At 33.4% G+C, this 17,167-nt stretch overlaps 1 protein-coding gene across 1 annotated transcript; it reads left to right on the top strand.

Annotated features, from left to right (window-relative positions):
- The first annotated feature begins 5,061 nt into the window (after positions 1–5,061).
- LOC117335924 (dnaJ homolog subfamily B member 14-like) lies at positions 5,062–16,300 on the top strand. Its single transcript, XM_033896210.1, has 9 exons — positions 5,062–5,228; positions 6,830–7,022; positions 7,429–7,574; positions 7,922–8,050; positions 8,532–8,588; positions 9,539–9,618; positions 10,106–10,215; positions 10,530–10,693; positions 12,228–16,300. The coding sequence occupies exons 1-9, from the start codon at positions 5,096–5,098 to the stop codon at positions 12,338–12,340; spliced, it is 1,125 nt and encodes a 374-aa protein (XP_033752101.1). The 5' UTR covers positions 5,062–5,095; the 3' UTR covers positions 12,341–16,300.
- The last annotated feature ends 867 nt before the right edge of the window (positions 16,301–17,167 follow it).

Here is a 17,167-nt window from a genome sequence, read left to right as displayed (position 1 = left end):
ATACGTGTGATGATATGTTTGAGAATGTGTTTGAAAATGTTTTTGAGAATGTGTTTGATAATGTGTGAGAATATAATTTGTGCGTGATAATGTGCGTGAGAAAATGTGTGATAGTGTGTGAGAGAAAAAAATGTGATAATGGGTATGTGAGAGCTAGAGAATGTGCGTGAGAATATGTGTGAGAATTTGTGAAGAGATTTAAGAATGTGTGAGAATGCGTGTGAGAGAATGGATAACGCAGTTACTGGTTTATTATGTTCGTACCATAAGAGATATATATATATATTATACGAAGGTTGCGTCCTGAAATAGAGCGAGTATCGGAGCGTGAATGTATTACTTTTGTTTTCATGAGCTTTTTTGTTTTACACTCCAAATTAAAAATATTTAACAAGTTGTTTAATAATGAGACGGATTTTATTGAATAGATGTGTGTATAGACGCTTGAAATTGAAAAGCGTTGCAAACACGAAGCTATCTGAGAGAGAGAGAAAAAAGAACAAATGAAAGGCCTACTTAATTTGAGTCGCCTGTCTTTGTGACATTTTTTCATGGTCTTAACCTTATGGACATTCTTATCTATCAGAGTTACTTCCCTTCGTTTTATATAGCGATAACTGTGACCGAGAGTAAAATGGGCAGGCCTGTTTTGGTTATTGATCAATTTCTTTCCTTGTGCTAATGAGCAAAATGGTTTCTTCGATTATAAGGGGATTCCTTTTAATAATACAAATATGGATCATTTTGATATTTTCAAGGTAGACCATATAGTTGGCCTGTATTCATGAATTCACCCTAGCAAATTTTGAAAATGATTATGTTAATAAGTAGCTTTAATATATATAAGTTTATTGCATCGCTTTAATTGCATGTGACATTCCAAGAGATGAGTAAGAAGACACATTTTATTTTTCTATAATAAACGAACAGTTACTGGAATGGGGTACAATGTTTTATTTGTTTATGTACGAGTAATTAAACAACTTCATGAGAACACCTACATCACAACTTAACCCTGATTCTATCTCAAAATCGATAAAACCAAGGCAAAATGTGAACATGAATATAAATATATAATATAAATACAACACAATATAAAATAAAGCAAGATAACTACAAATGTTCATATCAGACTCTCAAATCTTGCACACAATGAAGAAAGTCTCTGTACACGTCTCCTATGCTCCAGAAAAACACACAAGGTGGCGATCAGCTGCATATTCTGATCACAGGCCACAGAAACAGTCTGTCTGTCTGATGTACACTCAGTGTAACGCATGACAAAACCATACCAGGAAATCACAGACAAAATAACCCTTGTATGTCTGCACAGCCCCTTGCACGGACGGCTGACTTCATCGTATGAAGGATATATCTTCAATCAATGACGTATGTTTCCCGTCGTCAGAAAACCCTCCATCTGGGTCCCCACAAACTCGGCAAACTGGCCTTCTCTTCAACATGTGTTAACTTTTACTGAAGTCCAGTATGGCAGCATCTGGTCCTGTAACACGACTCGGGTGGTTCTGACCATCCGGCTTCACAACTATCCAGTCCACATTATTGCTGTGGAAACATAAACACACTAATACACAACCACACATAATGCTAAATTCTATAATATTACACCTACTTTCAAAGTATATATTTCAAATATTATTTCTAAATGTATCGTCAATGCCATAAATATGATATGGATGGTGAATACAGATATAGGAAAATGTAATATTGACACTTTTTACCCCGAAAAAGTGCTGGTCCATGTATTAACTTAATCATACAAAGACTAACCGTACGCTCCCTATGGGCTTCCATACAATAACATTTGACTAGCACTGAGGTTTTATAAAGTTATATAAAATATACAAATAACCTAAATACCTTACAAATATGTAATATACACGTTTATATTTGGAAGTACAATTGAGCAAATGTACATAAATCAATCAAAACAGTTACAAATCATGGAACGATATGCATGATTGGAGCGAAGTTGGATTGGACCGCACGTTGACATAATGCATGAACAACATTCCAAGGTTAAATAACCCCCTTTTACACAAAATAAGCGAAGGTTATCACAAAATATTTATAACTACTAACTGCTAAAGCAGTACTTACCAGACTGTAAGGTTGCTGTGCCCGTATAATGTTAAAAACATCTAATCCGTCGACACGGCCTGATAGAGCCTCAGGTACTTGGGGTAAGAAATTATATATTGTATATATATAGCCTCGTATTACTATATAATTTTTTTATATAGTAAGTACCTGTGGATAGAGCACTGTCATGGCTCCCGCTCGTGCGCGCTCACTCATCCTCTACGGAACATCCGTTACGCCATACAGATAGTAATAACAACACGTCACAATATATACAGACACACATGACAGATATAAAAATACATGCGATTGTGACAACGTTTACTTTCGCTCTCTGCACTCCTGAAAAATGCCGTGGCAAAATCGAAAAAACAAAATGAATAGATTGATCCTTTCGAATCTTGATGACTCCATACTTTGTGCACCTTGACTTGCTTTGAAATTGGTTGACGCCCGGTCCTTCGTTATCTAAAAAAAAAAAAAAAATAACAAACAAAACAAAAAAAACAAAACAAACAAAAAAACTAAACAAACAAGTAGCTAGTCGTGGACCTTTAGTTTGCCGTGACATATTCCAGGGTAGCAGGGAGCGAAAACGAACGTAGTCCTATTCAGATGACGTACGGGGAAATAATATGGATGTTCCTGTATGATTATGGAAATCGTCTGGGTCGATAACAAGAAAACATCATCTCTAGAAGTTCTAAGCTTGTACCAGATGGTCGATCCATCATGTCCATTAGTAACTTTTGAACCATCCAAAATATACATGTAAAGTAAAGATGGCACAAGTTCTTGCAACTTAACAGGTCCTTTCCCGACATTTTGACATACAATAACTTTATTTGACATTTGATAGAAGAAATATCAACATACACAGTATTTAATATAAATATTGATATGAAAATAAGAAAATCGTGAAAATGCGGGTATTATGTGGAAAGAAACGCAGCAGATGATGTTTAGGTTGTATTAGTTCGTCATTTGTTTCAAACGTTTTTAAGATGTTTATATGAAAGCTTGAACAGCAAGCATGACATTGACATACACATGTTAGGGAAAATATGTTGGTAAAACGATAGCTATGTGTCACAGTTGTGGCACTTTCATATTAGACAAGGAAAAGGAGGATGTATTTTAGAGGAGGTAAAATATATTTTAAATACGTTAGTCTTTTGGCCGTTATCTGAATTGTGTTATAATCACACTTACTTTTGGGAGGAAGCAAACAATTAAACTAATCCGGAACTTCAATCTACTGTGGATCTTATAAAACGTAGAGTTTAACTTTTTGTATGGAAAACCGACTTGTCATTTATTCACGGAGCAATATAATACTGATCCAGTACTTAACCAAATTATGTGAGATATCTTATTACTCTTGTAAGATATCTCATAAAAGAATATATCTCGATTAATTTAATTTAACAGCTATCTTAATGTAGATTTTATTAAATATCTTTTATGATATATCTTATTTAGAATATAACGTATTTCATTTACCACATAAGATATCTTATAAAGTACATTTTATAATTATTTTATAAGATAACTCATCAACTACATGTATATCATAAATTTAATATTATAATTTAGTTAATTGCTTCATCGTCATTGCATCAAGAATGAATAACAACTTAGTTTGCCATATATCTTTTTTATGGTTTTGCTCTTTTATCTAATGACGTCAGATTCAGTGTTTTTCGGGAGGCTCCTAGTGGAACATTCTCCATAGCATTTGACAATCCATAAGAATACTTGGTAACCATCACAACCACATGATGCATGTCAGAATTGTATATTGTTTTTCCTTGCTATCTTTACATGTCAGGTGTTTAAAGTATAATGCTGTTTCAGTGAATAATCTGATAAACTCAATCATGAATACAAATAACATTAACTACGGAAAAACATCAAAATGCGATACTTAGAGTCAATGGAAATAAGATTTACATTATTTCAAGTGGGATTTGGTTTCACACCAAGTGGCCTGGAAGATAAATATAACATTATTTTTCTTTACTAGGTTAAATATGCAATACGCTATATATCATAGTTAAACATTGAATATCGCAATTAAATAGTTCGTTTTTAACAAGACTTGTGTTTTCTAAACACTTAACGTCTAGTTTCAAAGCTTTCGATTAAAAATCTGAAAGATTGTATAGTCTCTCCAAGCTTTTAGTTCGTCTTGGAACATTGTTAGGGCTGCAAAAATATTGTCATCGGGTGTCATTTACGTTTTAAGTTATCAAATTTGAAACAAATTATATCACATTAAAATGTACCAGAATGCAACATCAATATACGTGTATGGTTTAGAAAGAGACAGAACTATTTTCATTTCCTCCTATCTGTCCTCAACTGATAGATATATACCATATAAGCAATCATAGCTCTGAAAATACATTATGATTAATAGTTCACTATTCGTATGAGTGAAAGAATTAAAACTCTTACTCACATTTTTTATTACTTGATGTAGCATGTGCACTGTAAATAAGACGCAGAAGAGAGAACCCTTTTATCTATTAATTATCTATTTATATTTCTTTCTTTCTTTCTTTCTTTCTTTCTTTCTTTCTTTATTTATTTATAGATTTTTTTTTAATTATTCATATTATCGACTGTTAGGCCTATCTCATTTTTGACTTTGCAAGTCTAGACTGACATTTCAAGGGAGGTAACTAATGAAACGTCATCATTTCTGTCAAGCCGAACCTAGTTGTCTCTGCGTTTTCTATTGGCTACATGAGTTTGTCGACTTGTTGTTGGAAATGTACTTCATTCAAGCGTTTTTTGGAAAATTAAAGTATTTAATAGGTGTTTTACTGCGTGCAAAAAAGTATTCGATTTTAATTGTCGCCGATGTTCTCATGACATCCTTCTGAGTTGAATAATCCTGTTTCGGGATACAAGAAACTCGAGAGGTCTCAACCAATCAAAATTGTTGTTGCAACAAAATCCTACTTCCTGTAACATGTAAAACAAAATGGATGGGAATAAGGACGAAAGCGAGCGGTGTATTTCGCTTGCGAAGAAGTATTTGGCAGAAGGCGAGAAATCAAAAGCTTTAAAATTTCTCAATAAAGCAGAAAGGCTTTATCCTTCACCAAAAGCGAAAGGTAACATCCATATTCTTTCAGTATTGATCTCATGTTTGTCATAAATATATCGATATCATGGTAGCACGGTACACTTTCTTCATGCTGGTTATATTTTAAGATAGGGTACTTGTATTATTTGCGGTGTCAAGTACATGAACTAATTATATGTTGAATGAGTTTCGGTAAAATAAGTTTGGCTTATTCGTGTTCGGATGCAGGTTTGATTATGTATTGGAAGAACGAGTTAATCAGTTATGTTGAAGATTAGGTGACGCAACAGAGAGCACTAGCATGCATGTGTACGTCAAATAACAGGGCCACGACGTCGTCATTATCGTATATAGCTTTGTATTAAGTTGTCTGTTAATACCCTATGGCTCGTATACAAAGCCACACAATTGTGACGTGTCAATGTGGTCGAAATAAACGTGTACAGTACTATAATGAAACTGTTCACTACAAAGCACTTCCACTCATGATAATTTAATGTTTTACTTAATCAGTTTGGTAAATATAATCGTCAACATTAAAGCATGAACAAAAAACATTAGAACCGATCTGTTTTCACCAACTAACTTGTAAAATCTAATATCTTAAGTTATGTCAGAGACCTATATAGGTCTCTGGTTATGTCAATTGAAATCAGGATGTTCACCAGTCATAGACCATAGAGACAGCATGTACATGGCTTTTAATTAGAATGAAGTCAACACTCAGACATAATGCAGGTTTTAATACTGTACCTGTATATAGGTGTCTCTCTGGTAAAAAAAATAGCTACTGACTGGCTTATGATTTCTTTATCTGTTCAATACTATATTCAATAACAAAATCATTATCCAAGTACAATGTAATGTAAAAAAAAAAAAAAAAAAATGACATCTGCATTTGTACAGATACTTTGTTAGACAATGTTAATTTATAAGTTATATATTTAAAGAGGCAGTACAATATTTTTGTACAGCTTGAATCAAAGGTACAAATACACATACTGGTACTTTAAGACAGTTTCCGCATTCTTCTGACTTGAAAAAGGAGTATTATTACTCTTTTAGCTAATTCAAAATCAAACTATGTATAGGCCTGGGTCCTTGGTTACTATGATCTCTTGCCGATTTCATATGGTGTAATATGTAGTTACATGGTAGTAGTTAGCATTTTACCTGAACTTCACCAGTATATGTTTCCAATACTCACAACACAAGTTTCTTTTCTGAGAACCTATGATAAAGTGGCTTTTTTTTTATTGGGGCTGCATACATCCATGAACACATCCATTACCCAACGCAGTAACAGACTTGGTCAACTCCTGAATTTTATTATTGTTTTTTTTTTCAATTAAATGTGTTGTCAGTGAGACATTTGTTTGAAAGTGCTGGATTACTGATCATGGAAACTAAATTGGTATTGATCACTGAAATATGCTATTCTTGATACATTAATATATGTGTATACATGAGTAGTAAATCAGAAATGGTTTTCACTGTATGTGTTAGCCACACAGAGTGAAACCCATTTTCCTTCACCCTAGAAGAATCGCACTAGAATGTTTACAATGCAGCACACCAATGTACATATCAATTCAATGTTCTGTGACATTTTTATCTTAATTTTATCAGAATTGATGGATCAAATTAGTACTATGAATGGAACGACTCCAGGAGGAAAAAAAACACATTCTGAAGAGAGCACAAAAGAAAATGTCCGACAGAGGAAAGGTAGTATGGGAAGAACTGCCTCAGAAGAAAAGCAAGGAGAGTCTGATACAGTAGACAGAAGTTACACACAAGATCAGATAGATGCAGTGAAGAGGTGATGTTCTGCATTAAAACTAATGTTGTTTCCAGTTCAATCTACATGCAACTATCATTATACATGGATAATTCCTCTTGATCTTCGTATTCCACTGGAATGATTTTGTATATAATTGATTACTATTTTGAATGTATTTCATTGATGAAAGCTGTTCTGAATCATGTGTCTGTTTGGTAATATAACATGAATTGGATGAATCAATGGGAAGTAACTTAATAATTGCAGAAGGATTGCATATACATGTATGTACAGTAAGTTTGACAGTTCGATCTTGAAAATTTCATTTTATAATTATATAACAAGAAGATAATCTTTTTCAAAACATGAACCTTATAAAAAGTTCATAATTAGATTGTTTGCCATCTACATATTTATACATTGTTTGTGTTCTCTCATATTCCAGAGTAAAGAAATGTAAAGATTACTATGATATACTTGGGGTGCAGAAAGATGCTGCAGAAAATGATTTAAAGAAGGCATATAGAAAACTAGCTTTACAGATGCATCCAGACAAAAACAAAGCCCCTGGAGCAACAGAAGCATTTAAAGGTACAACCCATGTATTTATATAAACTAATCATCAGAAAGGTTATCAGGTCATTATGGCTTACTCTTCAAATTTGTTGGTCACTGAATTTTTTATGAATTGTTTGATTTAAGTTTTGTGTTCATTTGGTTTGTTTGGTTTGTTTTTGTTTAACGTCCTATTAACAGCCAGGGTCATTTAAGGACGTGCCAGGTTTTTTGGAGGTGGAGAAAAGCCGGAGTACCCGGAGAAAAACCTGTAAAACAGTTTAAGAGAACACATCAATTATTCTGCCTTGGACTTGAGGTTTACAAGCCGCAACCAATTTATAAGTGAGATGTAATAACATTGATATGTTTTTCTGTTACAGCTATTGGTAATGCCTTTGCTGTTCTCAGTGACACAGAAAAAAGAAGGAAGTATGATTTGTATGGTCCCGAGACTGACACAACTACAGACTCACGGAGAGGTCACCATGATTATACACATGGTTTCGAAGGCAAGTTTATTATTATCATGATATTCACAAGTTCCTGGATTAATTCTTTAGCAGACACAGATGTATATGTATTTCTGTAATAATGTTTTGTTACCTTACATAGTACTTGATTTGAATGTGACTAGTCAATCATGAAGTCTTAACTTGAGTTCTAGAATAATATTGCTTTCAACTATTGGTAATAGACGAAAAATCAAGTAAATCAGGTAGTCATAATGTTCTCCCAAATAATTATTACAAAATTTTTATCATTTCAGCTGTCATGCTGCTGTGTGATTATACTGAAAGCAAAATTTAAGTCCCCCAATTTTGGCAAACTACGTAATAGATTCTTCTGTTTAGAAAAATAACCTGGTAATATTAAATCAGAAGTTCACTTTGTATTTACAGTCTTTTGTTAATGATTATATTTGAATAATGCCTTTTAATGCCCCATGTTTGTGTTGTGGATATGGTCCAATTATTAATGTTATTGTTACAGGTGACATATCTCCAGAAGAGCTATTTAACATGTTTTTCGGTGGAGGATTTCCTACAAGTAAGTGATCTCATTAAAATATCTACCCAACAGGAGGACTTCAAATTTGTCAAACAGGGACCATCAACAGAAGTGATTTAATTCTAACAGTACTATATATAGACCACATTTTCTACGACACCCACCATGCTTAGAATTTCTTTATTTCTGGATTCCCCTTGTTGTATTTTATTGAAACAGCCATTGTTTGATCCATGTACAAGATCTTCAATTTATGGATAACAATCCAAGTTTTGAAAAAAAAAAAAAAAAAAAAAATTTGTCTGTGAGAATTTTCTTGGCTGTTGATAATACACAGATATTTTGTTTCCAAAACTATTGGTACATGTATATGCAAGGGTTCATGTTTCCACACTGTTATAATGTATGTATGTATAGCCAGATCAGAATTACCTGTCATGTTGATCTGTCACCATACTGGCTAAAGATTAGTATAATGGAGAGTATATAGGTAGATTATTCCAGATAGTGAATCTGATATAGCAGGTTATCATAGGCGATAAGGTTGTTCCATCCTGGAACATGTATGCTGTGTCCAAAATATAGTAAGTACGATAGATGCCTTGGAAATTCCTGAAAATGCAATCACCCCATCTTTTAATATTCTTCATAAAATTGGTTGTTAGAGCATGTAGGTCATTATAAGTTTGTTATATGACTTAATATCAATTGTGTGTTATATGCACCATGCTTCTCACAACAAAACCAAATTAAGTACATTAAGTGTTACTTGTTCTCATTGATGGGTCCAACTAAAATGTTTATTCTGGTTTAATAATTTTTCCTGGTAGAATTAAGTTCAAGTCATATCTATATCTATATATTCTATTGTCCCCATATATATATATATATATATAGACATGAAAAATGCTGTAAACTTTTTTATGTAAATGACATACACAACTATGACACTGCCTGTAACTGACTACTTCTGATTTTGATATTTTCAGACCATGTGTACACAACACACCGACAACGGCATACACATCAGCATCACCAGCACACCCGTGCTAGTAATGTCTCCAACGATGTAAGTATAATGTATTGTAGAGGTCCAACAATCTAAGTCAGTTAAAATGTATTGTATATGGTTCCAGTGATATAAGTTGTTATATATGTGGCAGGAAATTTTTCAACTTAGAAATTTGAGTTCCCTGATCAAAATCCATTCGTTGATAGAATGCTTTCATACTTCAAGTGCTTTTTGCTATGAACACTGAACTTACTGCATAGTTATCAGTGTGTCACATAGTTAAGATTTGTGAACAATATATGTTATTGTATGTTTGTGAAATGCTTACCAAATTAGCACCCAGGTTCTTTACACTATTGCTGTTATTACCTGGTAGTATGGTGGACAACTGTTCAGCTGTGATAATCAGCAATAAATCTCTTGTTTCAACAACGAAATTCCAGCTATGTCATGATATCAGAATGGAGTTTAGAAAAAGCTGAGGTTGTATGATATTAGATCTTAACTTTATTATTTCACTGATGAAGCTTTTGTTGTTTTGTAGGGGAGCTACACTTTACTACTGCAGTTAACGCCAATTATCTTACTAGTCCTTCTATCCCTTCTTAGTAGTTTCTTTGTCAGCGATCCACTGTTCAACATGCACAAAACAGAGTAAGTAATGTTTAAAAATAATCTTGTCTATTAAATAAACTTAATTTTTGGCCCAAAAATCACAAGTATCTGTTGTTTGTATGTATTACAGCTGAATTTCATTAGTGTGGATAAGTGCCCAATTTTTGAAGTCTTTATTAAAGGTAAAATATTTACATTGAAGACGAATTTTTATATGTGCACCATTGGGAAAGAAGTTTTTTTATATTAATTTGAAAGGCTCTAAGAAGTTTTCTATATCAATTTGAAAGGCTCTACTGCTATTTGAACAAAGTTCATAAACTTCTGACTGAATAATTTTATTTTCTTTGTAGAAAATATTCTGTTCAAAGAAAAACAGGAAATCTTCAAGTTCCATATTATGTAAAAAGAGATTTTCGAGTTGAATTCAAGAGTGATTTACGGAGGTTAGAACGGCAAGTAGAGGAAGAGTATATATCATCGTTACGCCAAAACTGTTGGAGGGAAAGAAGCTATAGTAAGTACATGTCCATGAAACTACAACACCAATATTAATGGTACATACAGTCAAACCTGCTCTAACGACCCCCTGTATATAACGACTGCCTGTCTATAACGACCGGTTTTAAGATTCCCCATGAGATTTTACTATATAACGACCCTCTGTATAGCGACTACCTGTCTAATGTGGCTAACGACCGGTGATTTCGGAACGGCGGTCGCTAATTTGTTTTCTATAGCGACCGATTTCTGTCAGCCATCTTCTGCTCTCGGCAGTCATCCCTCATAAAATCCCCGGAAAATTCAGACACATCGACCCTGGCTTGATTATACAAACTAAGGACCACCACAACCCTGGCCTGAGTATATAAACAAAAGACCCCTACCACCTGTTAGCCTATAATTACTGTAGCTGCCCTGGCCTGGGGCTCGGTAAGAGCAGAGGAGTCGGGTCACCATGCATGTCGGTATTACATTACAACTGTGCACAGGTGGCTTCATTTGACACGGTCAGTTAATTTTGTGATTACAACTAGGATACATCACTTCAATAACAAACACTGGTGATATCTGTCAACAAGATTTACTCACATGAAAGCCAATAATGCCTTTCTTAATCGTAGCTGTCGGTACTAGCGTTTGTACTGCCGCCATCTTTAATTAGTCAATACTAATAAAAACTCGTAAACTGACACAAATATCCGGATTTCAATTTGGGTCAGAAAAAAAAAATATTTTGGTTTTAAGAAGTAAGACTTTAACACAAAATAATTAGTAGTAACACAAATATAATTAATTTATTAATTATTATGTATTCTTTTTCTTTATTTATGAAAGAAAGGGAGATAATTTGATAGATACATATATAGCATTATTTCAGAACAAAATATTTAAAAAAAAATTATCCATAAGACCATTTTGAGTTATATTTTGTGTTTGGGTCCACAAATCATTAAATATTAAACCCTTCAGATTTATAAAGTTTATGCATTTATTTAACTTCTGACTGGTCTTCTGAATGCCCTGTTCAATGACAATTTATTTACGGCAGGTTTATTTGTTGGTGCAATAATTTTGACCTGTCTATAAAGGCAACCTGTCTATAGTGACCGTTTTTCTGCCTCCCCTTGGGCGGTCGCTATAGACAGGTTTGACTGTATGAGCATGTATCAATAACATCTTTTTATCAGAATGAAGATACCTGTATTACTTAATTGGCGATGGGTTTTTTTGAGTTATGGTAGATTCTTTTTAGAATATTTAGGTTTATTAATAGGGTGTGTTGTTATGAGAATTACACACCCCCCCCCCCCCCCCCCCCCCCCTCTTTTTTTTCAAAACATATGTTTCAAGGGAGTTTAATTGCATTGTTTTAATACCTTTATTGTTTATTGTTTCCATTGCGACTCATGATCTCTTTGTTATATGATCACATAATCAGTTGGGAGAGGGTGTGGCTTATAGTTCTACCTTGTAATATAATTTATAATTTAATTAACTGTATGTCTCGCTCAAAACCTTCTACATGTATATCACTTTTTGTTTTGTAGAAGAGAATATGCTGTGGAGAGCAAGGAATTATGCAGATGGAAAATTATATGAAAAAGCTAGCAACTTAGAGACTCCATCATGTGATCAGTTGAACAAGATATATTCTTCATGATACCTCTTGCTAAACGAGCGTGATCGGAATGTGATGTTAGTTCCTTTTTTTTCAACTTCCCTGTGATGACAGAATGGAACTATTGGTTCCATGTGGCCCTAACGACCAACCCGTGGAGTTGTGAATTCTTGATGACCTGTAACATGTCAGGATTTGAGTTTTATTGTTACCATAGACTTGAAACACTGGTATCTAGATGTAAGTTAGATCAATAAAAGACAATGTTTTGGAACATTGCAAAACACTTGTACTATAAAATCATAATTATTAACAGCATTTTATCAATTTGTTTTAAACATTGTTTCCTATTATTTCCACTATGATTAATACATGTAGCTAGTTATACTTCTACCATCAAATAGGAAATTGACTTAGATACTTATTAAAGTGTTTGAAAAGTTCCAAAACTTTTTCTTTTGTGAAAGCAGTGCAGGTAAACTATTTTTCATGGATCAGGCGACAATGTTAAAAGTTTCAAAGCAGGTGGTGATGATGAATTACAAAATTTGTTTAGGAAAATTGTCTGTGGGTTACATTACTGTTTTTGTCAATTACACACAAAGCCTTCAATGTTTCTTGTGTGTACCCAGATGATTTTAGAGATGACAGTTACGTTAACTGACATAATATGATCGTGTTTGATATGAAGAATGGAAGTTTATTTGATTGATAAATATTGTATAAAATAACAATTTTAAATAGTACCCCAGGCTTGTACTACCGTGGTCCTGAGCAGTTGAAGATACACTGCCATAGACAATAGAACATGATGTATAATATTTCCTTGTGTTTTGATTTGTAATCCTGTCGAGTCAATCAGTGGATGTTGTTCATATACATGCATGGTCAGAAAAAATGACACCTAGTATCACAGTTAGTTTCTGGTAACTTTAAAAGAAAAGGATGTGTTATTGAAAATCAGGGATTCTCTTTGTTGTCCAGATTAGATTGTGTGACCAAAATGTTGTGTGAGGATGAGGGAGGTGAGTGAGGTGTGAAATCCAGCGTGGCGCGACTGTTTTTGTGTAATACAGATTGTGATGTATGTATCCAGATCTAAGTGAAGTGATGAACACGTGTAAATAAAAAGTGCTCGAGTAGAGAATTTGAACCCCACGTAATGATATGTAACCTGGTGTGTTATATGTGTTGTCATCGATTATAAGCATTTATAGATTTTATTTGGTGAATGATGCATGTTTCTTCATACCAGTAAATTCTTACTTTTGAAGATCACTTTTTACTTAGTAAATCAAATATTATTTCTTTTAATTTTTGAGATGGGAAATCACCTAAATTTGAAACGTGCCTGGATAAGCAACTTTTAGAGAATTGAATTCACTGATAAAATCAGTCCCAGTCATTTCTCCAGTAGCTAGTACAGATGTATGCTTAATGAGTAATCATAAATTTCTTCCTCAATAATTTGAGGATGAAATCAGAGGTTCTAAAATTTTAAACTGATTAGTATCATATACTGTAAGGCATTCCAGATTTTACTCTGATGGGCTCAAAATTAGAAGAATTTAAACGATTAGATAGGCCCAGGTATACAGATCTTTTTATATAAACAGATGAATGTTTGAGTGTATGTGATCATTGGATGTGATTGTTGTAGTGGTAAAAATGTTCATATATTAAACAAATATACTTTTTTTTTTTTTTTTCAAAGATAGTTAATATATGATATTTTTATTATCCTGTGTATTCTAATGTAAACTTTTGTTATTTGATTTGTGTAAATATAAAAACCGTCTCTATTTATAAGTGTCAGTAGTGGTATTTTGTACGGATGTTGATTACTAGTGCAATCATTGTTAACTTTGTAACCTATCAATAAATTGTAATATAACTGTTATTTATACTGATAACCATCTTCAGTATCCTAGGGATAAGCTATCAATGAATTGTAATATAACCGTTATTTATACTGATATCCATCTTCATTATGCTAGGGATACATTCTTGATTTAATACTTACTGTAACTCTGACTTGCACAGATCCTATGTAAAGCTTAACCCTTGGAATTTTTAGGGTGACTGGTAACATGTTTTATTATGCAAAATTGTGTTTTAAAAGAGAAACTAGACAAAGTCATACATCGTCTTAATGGAAGAAGATATTTATATTATATGCAAACTTGATTCTGTTGTGTACCATTTACCACCCCAGGGTTTTGCTTGCCACAGGCAGGTTACATTTAAGTGAGTAGTGCACAATGGCTGACAGAAATATACCAAAGCATGTCTCAACATAAATTTTACACATGATTTATCATTTCAAAGCAGGACAAAATTTGACAATTATGAAAATATTGCATACATTGTATATTAATATTTATGCTTTTATAATATTTCCAACCTTTAAGTTCAAAGGCCACCATACGACTTTTCCTGTCCCTCCAAACCAGGATATTGTAACGCAAAAACGAGGCACAATCCATTATTTGCAACCAGTAATCGGTAATAACAGCAAACCAGAATAAATTCGTCCGAACTTGTCATTCAAGCAAGGGAGATAATTTCATGGTTATTAATTTTTATAGCAATTAATAGTTTGGACTGATATTGTTATAAATATTTAAGTAATGTTGTCTTCATTACTTGATTAACAGTCATTAATGACCTTATTGTTACCGAAATATCCAAAGCTTCCTATTGACTGTTAAAATCTAGCAATAGATCTGTGGAGACATGTGACAATTAACATGGCCTATTTCATTCATCTAATTTGATGTAGAGAACACACTACCAGTATATGGGTGCATAAAGTGAAAACTTTCTTACACTAGACTATTGCTAAACTAGTGCAAATAGTTAGCACTTCATCTTCAAATTTTAAAACAAAATAAACCAGTTGATTTTTTAATACATATTAGCTGTTCTATGTTTATCAGACATTAGGGCTATTCCATAATTAATTGTATTTGGGGAGGGAGGACAAATCCTCTATAATTAATATATTCCTTATTTTAACGTCATTATTTGATGGGATGGCATGGTAACATCTGGTAAAAATTAATTCTGGAATAGCCCTTTCTAATAATATTAATCAGTTTAAAACCTTGTACACTTCGCTTTGTAAATGATTTTGTAGAGTTTGCCCATTTTCGTTTATTGCGATACAAATGGTTGGACAGGAGTTGTTCCTTGGTGAAGTAATGAAGGACTTAATGATTTTATGTTATTTAGGACAAGCCTTGACAAACTTTCAAGACCTGTATTGATATATAAAGGTCCGTCAAGATTTACGCCTAAAATATTGCAGTAACATCTTGCAAGACCAGTTTGTCTGTATAAACAAACACCCTTCAGGATTGATGAAAACTTTTAATCTTCAATTTTTGTCAGAAATAGAAATCCACATTATTTGGTTGTGTATGTTTAAAACAAGTAACCTTTATCAAATTGTGAAGAATCTTTTTTTTATTAATGGAGTCAACTTTTAATTTATCTGTTATAATTATGTCAAATAGATTTTGGATTCAGGTACTTAAAGAGGGTCACTTTTCATTGGTAAGTGGATACAGTTGTATTTAAGTTTTTTGTTTTTACCTGAAGTCAATTTACTCATTTTGTGAATGCATGCAATACAAATGTTTTCTACAACAAAATTCAATTACGATGTACATAATAAACATTGAACATTTATAGATCTTGACTAGATTAGTCCGATAAATGTTTTCTTTTTGCTGTGAAATTTGAATGGCCATGTTTTTACACTGTCAAGTTATGAATGATACCATTTTTATATAGAAACAGATTAAGTATGTATGTAATATCACTCTTACGCGAACCCTTGTGGGGTTGATACAATCTTATAAGGTACATGTACATAAACACATGTATATATCCTCATCAGCGTACCTTGGTGATTGTGGATGTTTGATATTTCTTGTCCACCCTTGTTTACAGTGTCGATTCACTGTCAATAAACTACACTCCAGAATCGTACCATTATATCAGTGTTTGTTGTAAATGTATCAGGAGATTCAAACAACTGGAAGTATACATTACTGTTGTACCATACACTAATAGATCTAGATTTTCATATCTGACAAAAATATTTTAAATGCCATCTGGATCGATCGAGATGTTTATATCAGACACAGATATTTAACACACAATCTAGAGAGATTTTATATCTAATGAAGATATTTAGCATGACTTCTAGACAGATCCCACCCAATATTCATATCTGACAAAGCTACATGTATTTATCTGACAAAGCTACATGTATTTGTCTGACAAAGCTACATGTACATGTATTTATCTGACAAAGCTACATGTACATGTATTTATCTGACAAAGCTACATTTACATGTATTTATCTGACAAAGCTACATGTACATGTATTTATCTGACAAAGCTACAAGCTGCATGTATTTATCTGACAAAGCTACATGTATTTATCTGACAAAGCTACATGTTTGGTTTGGTTTATTTTGTTTAACGTCCTATTAACAGCTAAGGTCATTTAAGGACGGCCTCCCGTGCGTGCGACATGCATGCGTGTGGTGAGTGTGTATGTGTGTTTTGGGAGGCTGCGGTATGTTCGTGTTAAGTCTCCTTGTGATAGGTCGGAACTTTTGCCGATTTATAGTGCTACCTCACTGAAGCATACTGCCGAAGACACCCAGCAGCACACCCCACCCGGTCACATTATACTGACAACGGGCAAACCAGTTGTCCCACTCCAAATATGCTGAGCGCTAAGCGGGAGTAGCAACTACCATTTTTAAAGACTCTGGTATGTCTCGGCTAGGGGACAGAACCCAAAGCCTTCCTCACAGGGGCGAACGCTCAACTAAAGGCCAAAAGTGAGGC

The sequence above is a fragment of the Pecten maximus genome, chromosome 1, assembly GCF_902652985.1.
Source record: "Pecten maximus chromosome 1, xPecMax1.1, whole genome shotgun sequence".
Classification (NCBI taxonomy): domain Eukaryota; kingdom Metazoa; phylum Mollusca; class Bivalvia; order Pectinida; family Pectinidae; genus Pecten; species Pecten maximus.
The sequence above is the reverse complement of the archived record's forward strand: the minus strand, read 5'-3'. Positions and strand labels throughout refer to the sequence as shown.

Coding starts and splice junctions, on each gene's coding strand:
- LOC117335924 (XM_033896210.1), top strand. CDS start 5,096: ATGGATGGGAATAAGGACGAAAGCGAGCGGTGTATTTCGCTTGCGAAG. Junction 5,229..6,829: donor TCCTTCACCAAAAGCGAAAG/GTAACATCCATA, acceptor TAATTTTATCAG/AATTGATGGATCAAATTAGT. Junction 9,619..10,105: donor CTAGTAATGTCTCCAACGAT/GTAAGTATAATG, acceptor GTTGTTTTGTAG/GGGAGCTACACTTTACTACT.